Source organism: Oryctolagus cuniculus, chromosome 3, assembly GCF_964237555.1.
Source record: "Oryctolagus cuniculus chromosome 3, mOryCun1.1, whole genome shotgun sequence".
NCBI lineage: Eukaryota > Metazoa > Chordata > Mammalia > Lagomorpha > Leporidae > Oryctolagus > Oryctolagus cuniculus.
The window spans coordinates 121,469,044-121,481,746 of record NC_091434.1 but is presented as its reverse complement, the minus strand read 5'-3'; the positions used below and the strand labels follow the sequence as shown (position 1 = coordinate 121,481,746).

The 12,703-nt window shown below is 55.8% G+C and overlaps 1 protein-coding gene across 1 annotated transcript in view; it reads left to right on the top strand.

Moving 5' to 3' along the window:
* Positions 1-12,703, top strand: part of MYO7B (myosin VIIB) — a gene marked incomplete in the record, with an annotated part of 71,612 nt that overhangs the window by 37,353 nt on the left and 21,556 nt on the right. The window contains 8 exon segments of the mRNA XM_070071046.1: positions 890-1,053; positions 1,271-1,408; positions 4,264-4,416; positions 4,766-4,864; positions 6,643-6,737; positions 9,532-9,616; positions 11,127-11,342; positions 12,493-12,663. Of these exon segments, the coding sequence (XP_069927147.1) occupies positions 890-1,053; positions 1,271-1,408; positions 4,264-4,416; positions 4,766-4,864; positions 6,643-6,737; positions 9,532-9,616; positions 11,127-11,342; positions 12,493-12,663 (1,121 nt within the window).

Genomic DNA, 12,703 nt, shown 5'->3' with positions numbered 1-12,703 from the left:
AGGTGCCTGTGGGCAGAGAATGGAAGCCAGCTCCCCTCCCTGTGCCCTCCTCACAGACTCACCCTAGTCTGGGCAGGTGTGCATACGGCATGCCACTGGAAGATGGGGTGGGGGGAGGGCTTCCAGGCGGCAGAGCCAGAGGGGAAAGCTGGGGTCACGCAGCCATCTTCAGCACCTGCTCAGGGTCATTCTGCCCCCACTTCATGGCCAGGCCAGTGGTCCTTGCGGCTGGAGGAGAGAGGGGTCTCCTTAGCCCCTGGACCCATGTCTGTCCTGTCACTCAGCAAGGACTGAAACAGCGCCTCCTGCAGGCTGGAGGCTTACACAGCCAGGAACACCTCAGCCCCACACTGGACGTGGGAGGATGAGGGGTGCACAGAATGAGGGCGGTTCTCCTCCTCTCTGTGTCTCCATGGGGTCTCCTCTGTGCGACTGTGTTCTAATGACACTGGCCACGCTGACCTGGGGCCACTTCTGTGACCTCATTGTACTACCATCACCCCTTGAACGGTCATATGTCCAGATGTAGGACCTCAATATATGAAGGGGGAGGGATGGAGGAAGACACAACCCAGCCCATTACGCTGCCCCTCCCCTATTCCAGGTGGCCCAGCATTCAGGCTGAAAGACCTCCAGAGGCCATGGAGCAAGGCAACAGCTGAGGTTTAGACTGGGCTGTTGGAGTGCGGATGAGGAGCTGGGGGGAGGTTGAGAATTTGGATGGGAGAAGCCACGTGGTGGGGAGATGGAGAGCGTGGCTCCCATGGGGCCACCATCAGAGGAGACTCCTCTGGGCATCCCGTGTCCCTGCCCCCACTGGCCCCATCTTCCCCGTGGGTGGTGGGGCTGGCTGAGCCCGGCTGACACACGAGCCCCGCTGTCCCCACAGGCTTCCTGGAGAAGAACCGAGATGTGCTGAGTGCAGATATCCTCACCCTGGTTTACTCCTCCAAAAATAAGTTCCTGCGGGAAATGTTCAACCTGGAGTCAGCAGAGACCAAGCTGGGCCAGGGCACCATCCGCCAAGCAAAGGCCAGGAGCCAGTTCTTCAAGGTGGGCTCCCGGTGCACCCTCCCACCCGCCCCCCCAGGCTGAGGGCCACAGGGAAGACTATTTTGCACAGCCCTGGGACCCCAACATGCAGCAGGGTGCCTGCACACAGTAGGCAACTCTGCTGGACAGACGAATGCAGAGGTGCACCTGCCCTCGGTGTGTGCAGCGGGCCAGCCACACCTCCAGCCCTGCTCACGCCCTGTGCTCCTGTCCTCAGTCTACAGACTCCACCAAGCGGCCCTCCACCCTAGCAGGCCAGTTCAAGCAGTCCCTGGACCAGCTGATGAAAATCCTCACCAGCTGCCAGCCCTACTTCATCCGCTGCATCAAGCCCAACCAGTACAAGAAGCCGCTGGTAAGTGGGGAGGCTGGGACAGTCAGGGTGGGGAGACACTCGGGTGGCATCTCAGGAGGATTGTTTCCATCACCAGGGCCTGGTCAGCTCTGGAGCTGCATCTGCCCCCACTTGACAGAGCCGGTTAGCCAACTGCTGACCTCAAGTTCTTTGGAGCACACAGACTCTTTGCCCTGCTGTGTGTGCTTGGCCAGGCTTTTGGCCTCTCTGAGCCTTGGTCTTCTCAGCCGTAAGTCAGACCACTCCTGCCTGCAGGGGTGCAGTGAGGGCTGGGTGCGACATGCTACATCTCCCAGGGTGAACTGCACTGGGTAGGCAGCAGCAGGTGCTACTAGGACCTCAGAGGCTGCAGCCACACCCGGGCACTGAGACCTAAAGCAGCACAGCCAGTTTCATCCAGGTGTGTGTGGTGAAGGCATGGGAGCCCTGGAGTACTGTTCCAGAGGCTTAGGAGTCCCACCCAGAAGTTGCAAATACAGCAACAAACAAGTCAGCTTTTCATTCACTGTAGCGAAATACCTGAGGCAGGCTAACCTAAGACAAGAGAGTCATACTTACCTCATAGTTCTTTTTTTTAAAGATTTATTTATTTATTTATTTGAAAGAGTGAAAGAGAGGAAAGAGAGAGACAGAGACAGAGATATTCCATCATCTAGTTCACTCCTCAAATGGCCACAGTGGCTAGGGCTAAGCCAGGTCAAAGCCAGGAGCCAAGAACTCCATCCAGGTGGGTGGCAGAGGCCTAAGCACCTGGGCCATCTTCTACTGCCTTCCCAGGTAAATCAGCAGGGCGCTGGATAGGAAGTGGAGCAGCCAGGGCTCCAACTGATGCTCATCTGGGAGGTCACTGTCACAGGCAGTGGCTTCACCCGCTGCACCGCAACACCAGACCCAAGGCTCACTGTTCTGGGGGTTCTCAGTCCAAGATCAGAGGGGCCCCACTGATTCAGCCTCTGGTGCTGGATTCTTGGGGGTGGAGTCCTTAGGAAATATCTGTAATTGTCGGCGTGTGGTCTCTCTCTCTCCCTTGTAAAGCCACCATCCCCTGGTCGTCCTTGACAATCTAATCCAGTTTATCACCTCCCAAGGCCCTCACCTCTAAACCCTGGGGCCAACTTCCTGTTTCCACCCCCTGAGTAGCATCAGTGTGAGATGTTGGCGCCTGAACTCCAACATGGGTTTAGGGAGACAGATGTTCAGACAATAGCCTACAGGGGCTCCCCGAACCATCTGAAAGGATATGAAATGACTCAGACACATCTTGCAGGGGAGTAAAAATCATAGGGCGCTAAATGAAGCTCCTTTCTGAAAGGGATACACTGCTTTGGAATGGGGCTTGTCCCGTGATATCTAGAATGGGTCTTCCACGCGACACAGCAGGCAGATGTCACATAATCACTTCTTTTTCTTTTTTTAAGATTTACTGATTTATTTGAAAGGTAAAGTTACAGAGAGGCATGGGGCTGGTGGGGGAGAGAGAGAGAGAGAGAGAGAGAGAATTTGCTGGTTCACTCCCCAAATGGCCACAACCACCAGAGCTGGGCTCATCTGAAACCAGGAGCCAGGAGCTTCCTCCAAGTCTCCTACAAGGGTGCAGGGGCCCAGCACTTGGGCCATCTTCTGCTTAGGGTTAGGGTTAGGGTTAGGGTGCATTTACAGGGAGCTGGATGGGAAGTAGAGCACCCGGGACTCAAACCAGCGTGTAATGGGATACCGGCACTGCTTTATCCCCTACGCCACAGCACCGGCCCCAGAAAACTGCTTCTTTTCCTTAATGGCTGGGAGATGTCCCTGTTTTCCCTGAGACCTGCTGGCCACAAAAGCCCACTTGGCCCACCTTTAGAGGTGCCGGCCAGGTGGGCAGGCTTGAGGCTGAGGCTCCGGTTTCTTGAGCACTACTGGCTGGAGCACGACCCAGTGAGTGGCAGCTGCCGCGGGCCTCAGGGTTTGAACCCCAGCTCAGCCATGGAGGAGTGTGACCTTGGGCCTCAGGCACCTCATCTTTCAGTGGGAACCAATTACACCACGTAGGGCTGTCCCATAGAACAAAATCCATCAATGGCTGCAAAGCACTTGCCCAAGGCTAACCGCCATGTGGCTGGGATGCCCACAGCCCTCAATGTTTCCAGGCGGGGTGAAGAATGATGCTGGTGGGCTGGCCCATTACAGAGTATGTCCCCTGGGGTCTCAGGACTAACCACACACACACACACACACACACACACGCACGCACACACACACACACACACGCACGCTCATTACAGGGCGGAGTGCGCCCTCTAGAGGCCAAGCCATGGCAGAGCCCGTGGGGCCACCGCTGAACCCTGACATGCCTAGGGAAAGCATCCAGCCCACATTTCTGTCTGCCGGCCTCCAAGCAAGGCTCAGTTCAGTTTTCCTGCAGCTCTCATGTCAACACCCATCTAAGGGACTCAGTGGACCAGAATATTCTCTGCCTCTCCATAGGTTCATTTCTTCATTGTTCTGTGGTGTAGAAGGGACTTGATGCAGACAATGGATGCTTAGAAATAGGAACAGGGCAGGTGCACACACCCGTAGCTTCACAGCTCTGCGTGTCGCCTTTCAATAAGGAAGCACCGTGCATTCTTGCTGGTGCCAGGGTTTCTACCTCATCGACGTGTCTCTCCTGCCAACTTCAACGATACTCTTCCCAAATGTCCTTTGAATGCATTTGAATGCCTGGGTCTTCCCGTCTGCGGGGGACAGCCGCAGAATGGAACCCTGGGCCAGCAGACCTGTCCTGCCCACGCAGGCCTGCACGCTGCAGCTCCGGCACAGGTGCTGGGAGCCGCTGGGTGGCGGCATCCAGTCAGTGCCCCGCATCTCGCCCACAGCTCTTCGACCGCGAGCTGTGCCTGCAGCAGCTGCGCTACTCCGGCATGATGGAGACCGTGCACATCCGAAAGTCGGGCTTCCCCATCCGCTACACCTTCGAGGAGTTCTCGCAGAGGTTCTGCGTGCTGCTGCCCAGCACAGAGCGGGTGCAGGTGCGCAGCCCCACCTTCCCCTTAGCGGCTGAGACCCCACCGCCTCCACCCACCACCCATGCTGCCAGCACCCCTGGTCCCACATGGGTTAGCCTGGGGCCAAGTACACAACAGCGTGGAGGTCCCAGGGGTGCCTCAGAGTCCTGGGCCTTGGGCACACACCTCCCCCACCCCTTGATCTCAGGTGCACCTGGGCCTGTACCCAGCCAGACACCCCCTGATGGCAAGGCCTGTGGGAGGAGGATGCAATCTGGGATCCCTAAGACACCCTGGAGGAGACTTCAATGTACCCCATCCCCTCTCCCCCCTCTTCCCCACCCTCTATCCCCACCCCGTTTCTCCTCTGCAGTTGAAAGACAAGTTCCGCCAGATGACCCTGCACATTGCTGAAACGTGGCTGGGGACAGCCAAGGACTGGAAAGTGGGAAAGACCAAGATTTTCCTGAAGGTGAGACACTTCCCCTACCTTGGAGAAGCAGCTGGCCATCAGCCTTCCAGAGCATCCTGTACCAGACTGGGTATCCGCTCACTTCCTCCAAGTGGAGCCGCTGGGCATCCTCAGGTGTAGAAAGTCAGGTTGGGGCCGGCGCCGCGGCTCACTAGGCTAATCCTCCGCCTAGCGGCGCCGGCACACCGGGTTCTAGTCCCGGTCGGGGCGCCGGATTCTGTCCCGGTTGCCCCTCTTCCAGGCCAGCCCTCTGCTGTGGCTAGGGAGTGCAGTGGAGGATGGCCCAGGTGCTTGGGCCCTGCACCCCATGGGAGACCAGGAAAAGCACCTGGCTCCTGGCTCCTGCCATCGGATCAGCGCGGTGCGCCGGTCGCAGCGCGCCGGCCGCGGCGGCCATTGGAGGGTGAACCAACGGCAAAGGAAGACCTTTCTCTCTGTCTCTCTCTCTCACTGTCCACTCTGCCTGTCAAAAAAAAAAAAAAAAAAAAAAGAAAGAAAGTCAGGTTGGATTGGGGGAGCCCAGGGGAGAGCCAGGCCAGCTGGCAGAAGCCCAGGAGCTTCCCAGAGAGGGGCTTCTGCGGTCCCGGGAAGAGGCCGCCATCCTGCTGGATTCCACAGCCCGCAGCAGAGGCTTCCTCCTATCCGGGGAGGCTGAGCCCTGCCTGAGCCCGGAGAACTGGTAGACCTTAGCAGGCTGCTGTCATCATCCCACCACCCCATCCCTGGCAGCGTGCAGGCAGGCAGGGGTCACCTCCAAGTTGCCGGCGGGTCCGAGAGCCAACAGGAAGAGGACTTCCATGTCCCTTGGCCCCCTAAGCCATAGGTGCATGGGCAAAGTGAGGAGGAATAGACAGCGGCCAAGAGGACACCCAGCCAGCCCGCCCCAGCCCCCCACCCTGGCCCCACTGCACCCTTCCCTCCCCTCATGGAGCCTGCCACCACCCCAGGGACGTCCTGGCCCAGCCCTCTAGACTGTACCTCTGCCCACGGGTGGATCAGGCTGTGCTGGGGCTCTGGGTGAGGACAGGCAGGGAGGAAGCAACAGAGGGAAAGAGAGGCTGGCAGAGGGGCTGGCCTAGGGCACTGCCCGAGAGAGTGCACAGGTTGTGAGGTCCGCAGGGCGGAAGTGAGGTCAGCATGGGCAGATGGCCAGAGAGCCTCTCTCCCTCCCCTGCCTTGAGGCCACAGACAAGGTCTGCCACCTCTGTGTCCCAGGACCTGCCAAGAGGCCCAGTGTGTTTTGTGACCAAGGCTGGGGGAGGCAGGAGGGGCCCAGACAATCCTCTCCACCTTCCAGCAGGTGGCGCTACTCTGCATCCTATCAACACATACCGTGCTGGCTTCCTGGGGCTGCAGGGGCCAGCCTGTGCCTCTCACCCCGTGGAGGGTGGCCGGGTAGGGGTGGGGGACAAGGTGAGGCCAGGGGTGAATGCAGCTGGTCTCACCCTGGGCACGCCACACCTTTGACATGAAACAAGCATGAATGTGGGGGAAAGAAAACACAATTTCAGTGAAACTTTGTGTTCCCCTCCTGGATTCCCCCAGAGCAGAACTGAAGTTTGAAAGCAGAAGGCGCTGCAAGGGGAGGGTCCGGGCAGGGGGTGGGAGGTGTAGCAGGAGCTCCTATCTCTGAGCCACAGCAGAGTCACCTGGAGGCCTTTCTGTGTGCATGTGTCCTCCAGGGGCAGGAAGGGGGAGCCCAGGAGTCAGGCAAGAGGCAGGCGGGAGTGGGGCGCGAGGTGGGAGGACCACTACAGGATGCCTTGCTCCTCTCCCAGGACCACCAGGACGCGCTGCTGGAAATACAGAGGGGCCAGGCCCTGGATCGAGCAGCCATGACCATCCAGAGAGTCGTGCGAGGCTACAGACACAGGTGCTGGCCCTGCCCAAGCCCCGCACACCACCCCCAACCCGGGATCCCCACTGCATGTTCCCGCTGGTCCCTCCCTAGGGGTACTTGAAGCACCAGATGGCCCGAGCCCTCCTGAGCAGGGCTGCCGCTGCTGGCCAGAGAATTCTAGAACATTCTGGGAATGCTTAGAGCGGAAGCCACTGTGCACGCAGGAGACAGCAGCCAGGCCAAGGGCAGCGCAGCTCTCAGCTGCACTTCCACGTTCTCCTTCCACCATCTCAAAGAGTGCGTGGGTTTGAATGGCGAGGTCCTTTGGGCTGGGAGGCTCAGGTCCACAAGAAGAAGGTACCACAGCAACAGACCCCATGCACCACGGGGGGCCCCATAAGAGTCCATCAGCTGGAGATGTTGCCACTGTCCTAGTTTGTGCAACACAGCAGGGGGTCTCAGACCTCCCCCCACCCCAGTCTTTAAGCAAAGCATGGGCGTACCCCTCAGAGTATCTATTTCCCGCTGAGCCAGTTGTGGTCGTGTGTGCTTTTTGAGGCATGGATCTGCTTTTTTCTTTTTTTTTTTTTTAAGATTTATTTATTATTTATTTGAAAGTCAGAGTTACACAGAGAGAGGAGAGGCATAGAGAGAGAGAGAGAGAGAGAGAGAGAGGTCTTCCATCCGATGGTTCACTCCTCAGATGGCCGCAATGGCTGGAGCTGCGCTGATCCGAAGCCAGGAGCCAGGAGCTTCCTCCGGGTCCCCCACGTGGGTGCAGAGGCCCAAGGACTTGGGCCATCCTCCACTGCTTTCCCGGGCCATAGCAGAGAGCTGGACAGGAAGTGGAGCAGCCGGGTCTCGAACCGGTGCTCATATGGGATGCCGGCACTTCAGGCCAAGGCGATAACCCACTGCGCCACAGCACCGGCCCCCATGGCTCTGCCTTTTTCTAAGCTGTCACATTTATGTGTGTAGAGCTGCTCAAAGTACTTCCTTGCACAGACCTTTTGGTGTCTGCAATCAGTAATGGTAGTCCCCAAGGTTGGCCATTTGTGTCTTCTCTCTTTTTTTTTTAATTGCTAGAGGCTTGCCAATTTCATTGACATTTCTGAAGATCCAGCTTTTTGTTTCATTGATTTTTCTCATTTTTAATTTCATTGATGTCTGCTCCTTTTCTTATTTCTTCCTTCTTCCATCTTTGGGTGTATGTTAGCCTTCTTTTTTGAGATCCTTAAGATGGGAGATTAAATGAATGAATTCAAAGATTTCTCTCTCTCTCTCTCAAGTTTTATTCATTTATTTGAAAGAGTTACAGCTAGAGGGAGAAACAGAAAGAGCATCTGCTGGTTCATTCCACAATGGCCAGGGCTGGGCCAAGCTGAAGTCAGGAGCCAGGAACTCCATCCTGGTCTCCCACATGGGTGGCAAGGGCCCAGATATTTGGACCATCTTCTGCTGCTTTTCCCAGGCCATTAGCAGGGAGATGAATGGGAACTGGAGCAGCCAGGACTCGAACCGGCGCCCCCATGGGATGCTGGCATCACAGGCCACTGGCAGCTTTACCTGCTATGTCATAGCACCACCCCCTTTCCCTCTTTTCTAGTGTTAAATGCCATCAGTCTCCCTGTCAGTACTACTTTGACTGTGTTGCACAGATCATTATGTTCTAAGGATGCTTGAAAAGAATGCATATCTGCTGTTGTTGGGTGGAGTTCTAAAAATATTAATTGTATCTTGCAGGTTGATAGCGATGTATGATTCTATATTCTTGCCAACTCTTTTGTCTGATTAACTATTCCATCAATGTTGAGAGGGTGGTGTGGAGGTCTCCAACTATAATTTTGCATTCAGTTCTAGCAGTTTTTGCTTCATACATTTTTTAGCTGTTGCTTGGTGCCTGCACGTGGGGATTGCTGAGTCTTCTTGGAGGATTTTGATCCTTTTATCATCGTGTGGTGTCCTTCTCTGTCTCAGGCTATTTTCTTGCTTTGAAATCTACTTCATCTGGTATGAACCTAGTCATGCCTGTCTTATTTTTATGACTATTTGCATAATCAATGTTCTCCATCCTTTGACTTTCAACCTTCCCATCTCACTGTATTTTAAGTGAGTTCTTCATAGTGTTTAGCTGAGTCATGGTTTTCAGTTCATGCTGCTGCTTTCTCGGGCGCATTAGCAGGGAGCTGGATTGGAAGTGGAGCACCCAGGACTGGAACCGGGTCTCTGATATGGGATGCTGTCATCTCAGGCATTGGCTTAACCTACTACACTGTAGTAAAGGTTCTAACTTAATTGGACAGGGCAGGACCCTGGCATCAATCAATACTGAAGTTTTCCAAATGATTTTTAATGTGATTGAGATTTTTTATCCTGCAAAAAAAATATATTAGAAATGACAAGAAAACTCAGTAAAGTGTGGAATAGAAGAAAATCACTCTGCACCGAGCTGGCCTGAAGGTATCTCTGCCTCCCCAGAGCCCAACTTCCGGTTATACTCTTTGCATCAGCCCTGGGTTAGTAGCCAGAGGAGGGAGGCCTGGCAAGAAATGAGAAGTTGGAGTTGTTTCTTATGCCTTGATGGATCTTTGGGGGGCAATTTGGTTACTTTAAAAACTTGCCGCTCTCCTTCACAAATTTGGCTTGTTAAAAGGAGACTGTCCTTAACGTACCTGTGCGTCTTTGGGTGTGGAAAGCTGCTGAGACAGTACGATGTGGATTCATTTTCACCAGCATGTGACGGTCCCTCTGCCCTTCCCAATCGGTTCCTGCCCCACCCCCACTCCGGGAGTTGCTCCACACTTCTCACTTGCCTTTCCCCTTCCAGGAAGGAGTTCCTGAGGCAGAGGCAGGCGGCCGTGACGCTCCAGGCTGGATGGAGGGGCTACCACAGCAGAAAGAATTTCAAGCTGGTGAGAAAGCTCACTGGGGATGCTGGGCAGCCGTGCATAACTGTCCAATAAAACACGAGCCTTCCAGACGTGTTTCTCTGCATAAGAGTTCCCAGACAGGCAGGCTCCAACCCCTAGCAGGTACCATCGACCTCTGCACCTGCACACTTCCCCTCTTAGCAGAGTCCCAGGCCCCCTGGTTGGTGGCCTCTCCTGCAGGTATCAACACAAAGTCAATGACACTGTCATTCTCTGTGTGTCAAGCACCGCTTCTTAATTTCTCTCTGAACCGCTAGTACTTGCTCGGTGAGCACTTGCTCTACAGAGGAAGCAGAGCAAGCGTGGCCATGCCCTGTCGGGCCTCACTCGCCCGCTTGCCTTTGTTGTGGACTTGACCATGGTTGTGACATCACTGCTGGCCCTCAGCAAAATGGTCCTAGGCCCGTCTGCATCTATTGCTCACAAAGAACGCAATAGGTGCTCACAGGCGTGGAAGGCTTACTTGGCTGTGTGGCTTAGCAGGCACCCTTTTATTTAACTTTCAACCCACCCTGTAAGTATAGAAGGGTTAAGCTGCTTTCTTTAACCCTTAGGGGCCAACTTCAGTTGTGCTCAGGGCACGCAGTCAGTAAGCAGGAGAGCTGGCACTAGGGCATGGATCGGTGTGACCCCCCCAGCCCTTGCAGCCACCATGATCTCTCAGAAGGCAACACAGCTTCTCCCAGATGTTCAGAGACTGCTTTCATCTTTGGTATATTCACAGCATGGAAGCGGGTGTCCTTCAGTGTCTCAGTTCCCTCTTAATTTTCTTTTTTAATTTTTAAAATCTATTTTTATTTATTTGAAAGGTAGAGACAGAGGGAAAGAGATTCTCCACCTGCTGGCTCACTCCCCCAAATGTCTGCAACAGCCAAAGCTGGGCCAGGCCAAAGCCAGGAGCCTGGAACTCAACCCAGGTCTCCCACGTGGGTGGCGAGAACCCAAGTATTTGGACCATCACCTGCTGCCTCCCAGGGTGTTGCATTAGCAGGAAGCTGGAATTGGAATCAGGGCTGGGACTCAAACCCATCCACTAATATGGGATGCAGGCATCCCAAGGGGCAGCTTAACTGCTTCCCCAAATATCTACCCCGTTTTCCTTCTTGTTTTAAACCGTCCCCACCAGCACCACCTAGAAAGATTAGTTCAGTGGAGCTGGCACAGGTCTCCACACACCTGTGCAAGTATGTAGGCGTGACAAGCAAGGCCTCTGGACTCCAATGGCCCAAGTAAAATCCAAGCCAGTCCCTCTCAATGCCTGGTCCCCAGGAGGCCACCCTATTGTTTATACTGTTGAACAAAGGCTGGGTTAGCACCTATTTGTAGGGTAGACTCTGTTCCAAGTCCTTCAGGACATCAAGTATAGCCCCAGCCCTCTCCTCAAAAAAGTAGGTGACTATAGAGCTCATCTGTGAAGTATTCCCAGGGATCCCACTCTGTCCCTCACAGAAGGCCTTCTCTCTGTGAGTCCAGCTCCCTCTCGCCTCTGCAGATCCTCCTGGGTTTTGAGCGCCTGCAGGCCATCGCTCGCAGCCACGTGCTAGCCAGGCAATTCCAGGCCTTGCGGCAGAAGATGGTACAGCTGCAGGCCCGGTGCAGGGGCTACCTGGTGCGCCAGCAAGTCCAGGCCAAGAAGAGGGCAGTGGTCATCATCCAGGCACACGCCAGGGGCATGGCTGCCCGGCGGAGCTTCCAGCGTAAGGCCAAGGTGGGTGGCCACGCAGCCTCTTGGGCCCATGGACTGGCTGCGGAGCAAGTGGATGTGGGCAGGCAGGAACAGTGAGCAAAGCAGCCCCTTTGGAAGTTTCCCACTCAGGCCAACATGTTCAGCTCTGTGGCAGTGACTCAGGCACACACAAGAACTAAGGAGGCCAACAGGGAGGCACCTCCCGGGCTGGAATTTAGAAAGCGCAAGAGACTCTGCTTTCCTTTCCTATCCAAGGTCAGCACCGCAGACATGGCCTTGGGCACCATGCAGGAACTTGCAGGGAGAAGCATGGGGGTGACATCAGACGCACGGGGACAGCCTTGTGCCTGGAACCTGGAGGTTGAGCTCTTTAGGCCACTCTTTTCTGCCTTGGGGACAATTTCTCAGCAGGCATCATTGGCCCCCTGGAAGCCGCAGGAAACCTGGGCCAGAGGAGCAAAGGGAGACCTCAGTTCCCAGAAGGAGAGCCAGGGTCCCTGGTTACTGGACTGTGCCTGACAGCTCAGGGGACAGGGAAGGACCAAGGAGAGCCAGCCAGTGTCTGGGGGGCGGGCAGAAGACAGGAAGCAGTGGGTGGCACCGAAGTGTGTACTCCTACACTGTGAAGTCTCTCTTATGTGACCCCATGTCCTCCACCGGGCCCCCAAGTCTCAACTGCATTCCTGCACCTCGGGGCTCCAGGTGATGTTGTGATAAGCTGGAGGAGCTGGGGTGACATCTCTCCCAGCTCCATGCATGGACTCAGGAAAGAGAGCGTGGGAGAGAATCGGCCCTCAGACAGGGCAGCAGCTGGCACTTCTGCCCCGAGGGGAGCCCGGCCTAGCTGCAAGGCAGTGGAACCTGAGCTTTAGTGAGCATAGGCCCCAGTACCTCTCCCATCCTTTGAATAAAGGGATCAGGTGGGCCTGCGCTGTGGCTTTGCAGTTGGGTTCCAGGGTCCCTTGACCACTGATCCTCTCAGGGGGAAGAAGCCCTGGCTGGTTGCTACCTGCTCACCATAGCTGGCAGAGTCTGTTGCTTTAGAGACCAGTACACTGATCTGGACAAATGATGGCAGAATGTAGTTTACTTGGCGTCTGGGAGGGGCTTTGCCGTGGAGGGTGAACAGAGCTGGGCCCCTGAGTGACCCTGCCCCACGGCATGTGTGCAGGGCCCAGTGGTCATCCCAGCTGATAAACCCAAGAACCGAAGCGATCCCCCTGCCGAGAAGCGCAAATCCATCTACGACACGATCACCGACACGGAGATGGTGGAACGAGTGTTTGGTTTCCTCCCTGCCATGATCGGGGGCCAGGAGGGCCAGGCCCCATCACGCTTCGAGGTCAGGACAGCTGGCGGGGGCAGGGTTGGGGGAGACAGGC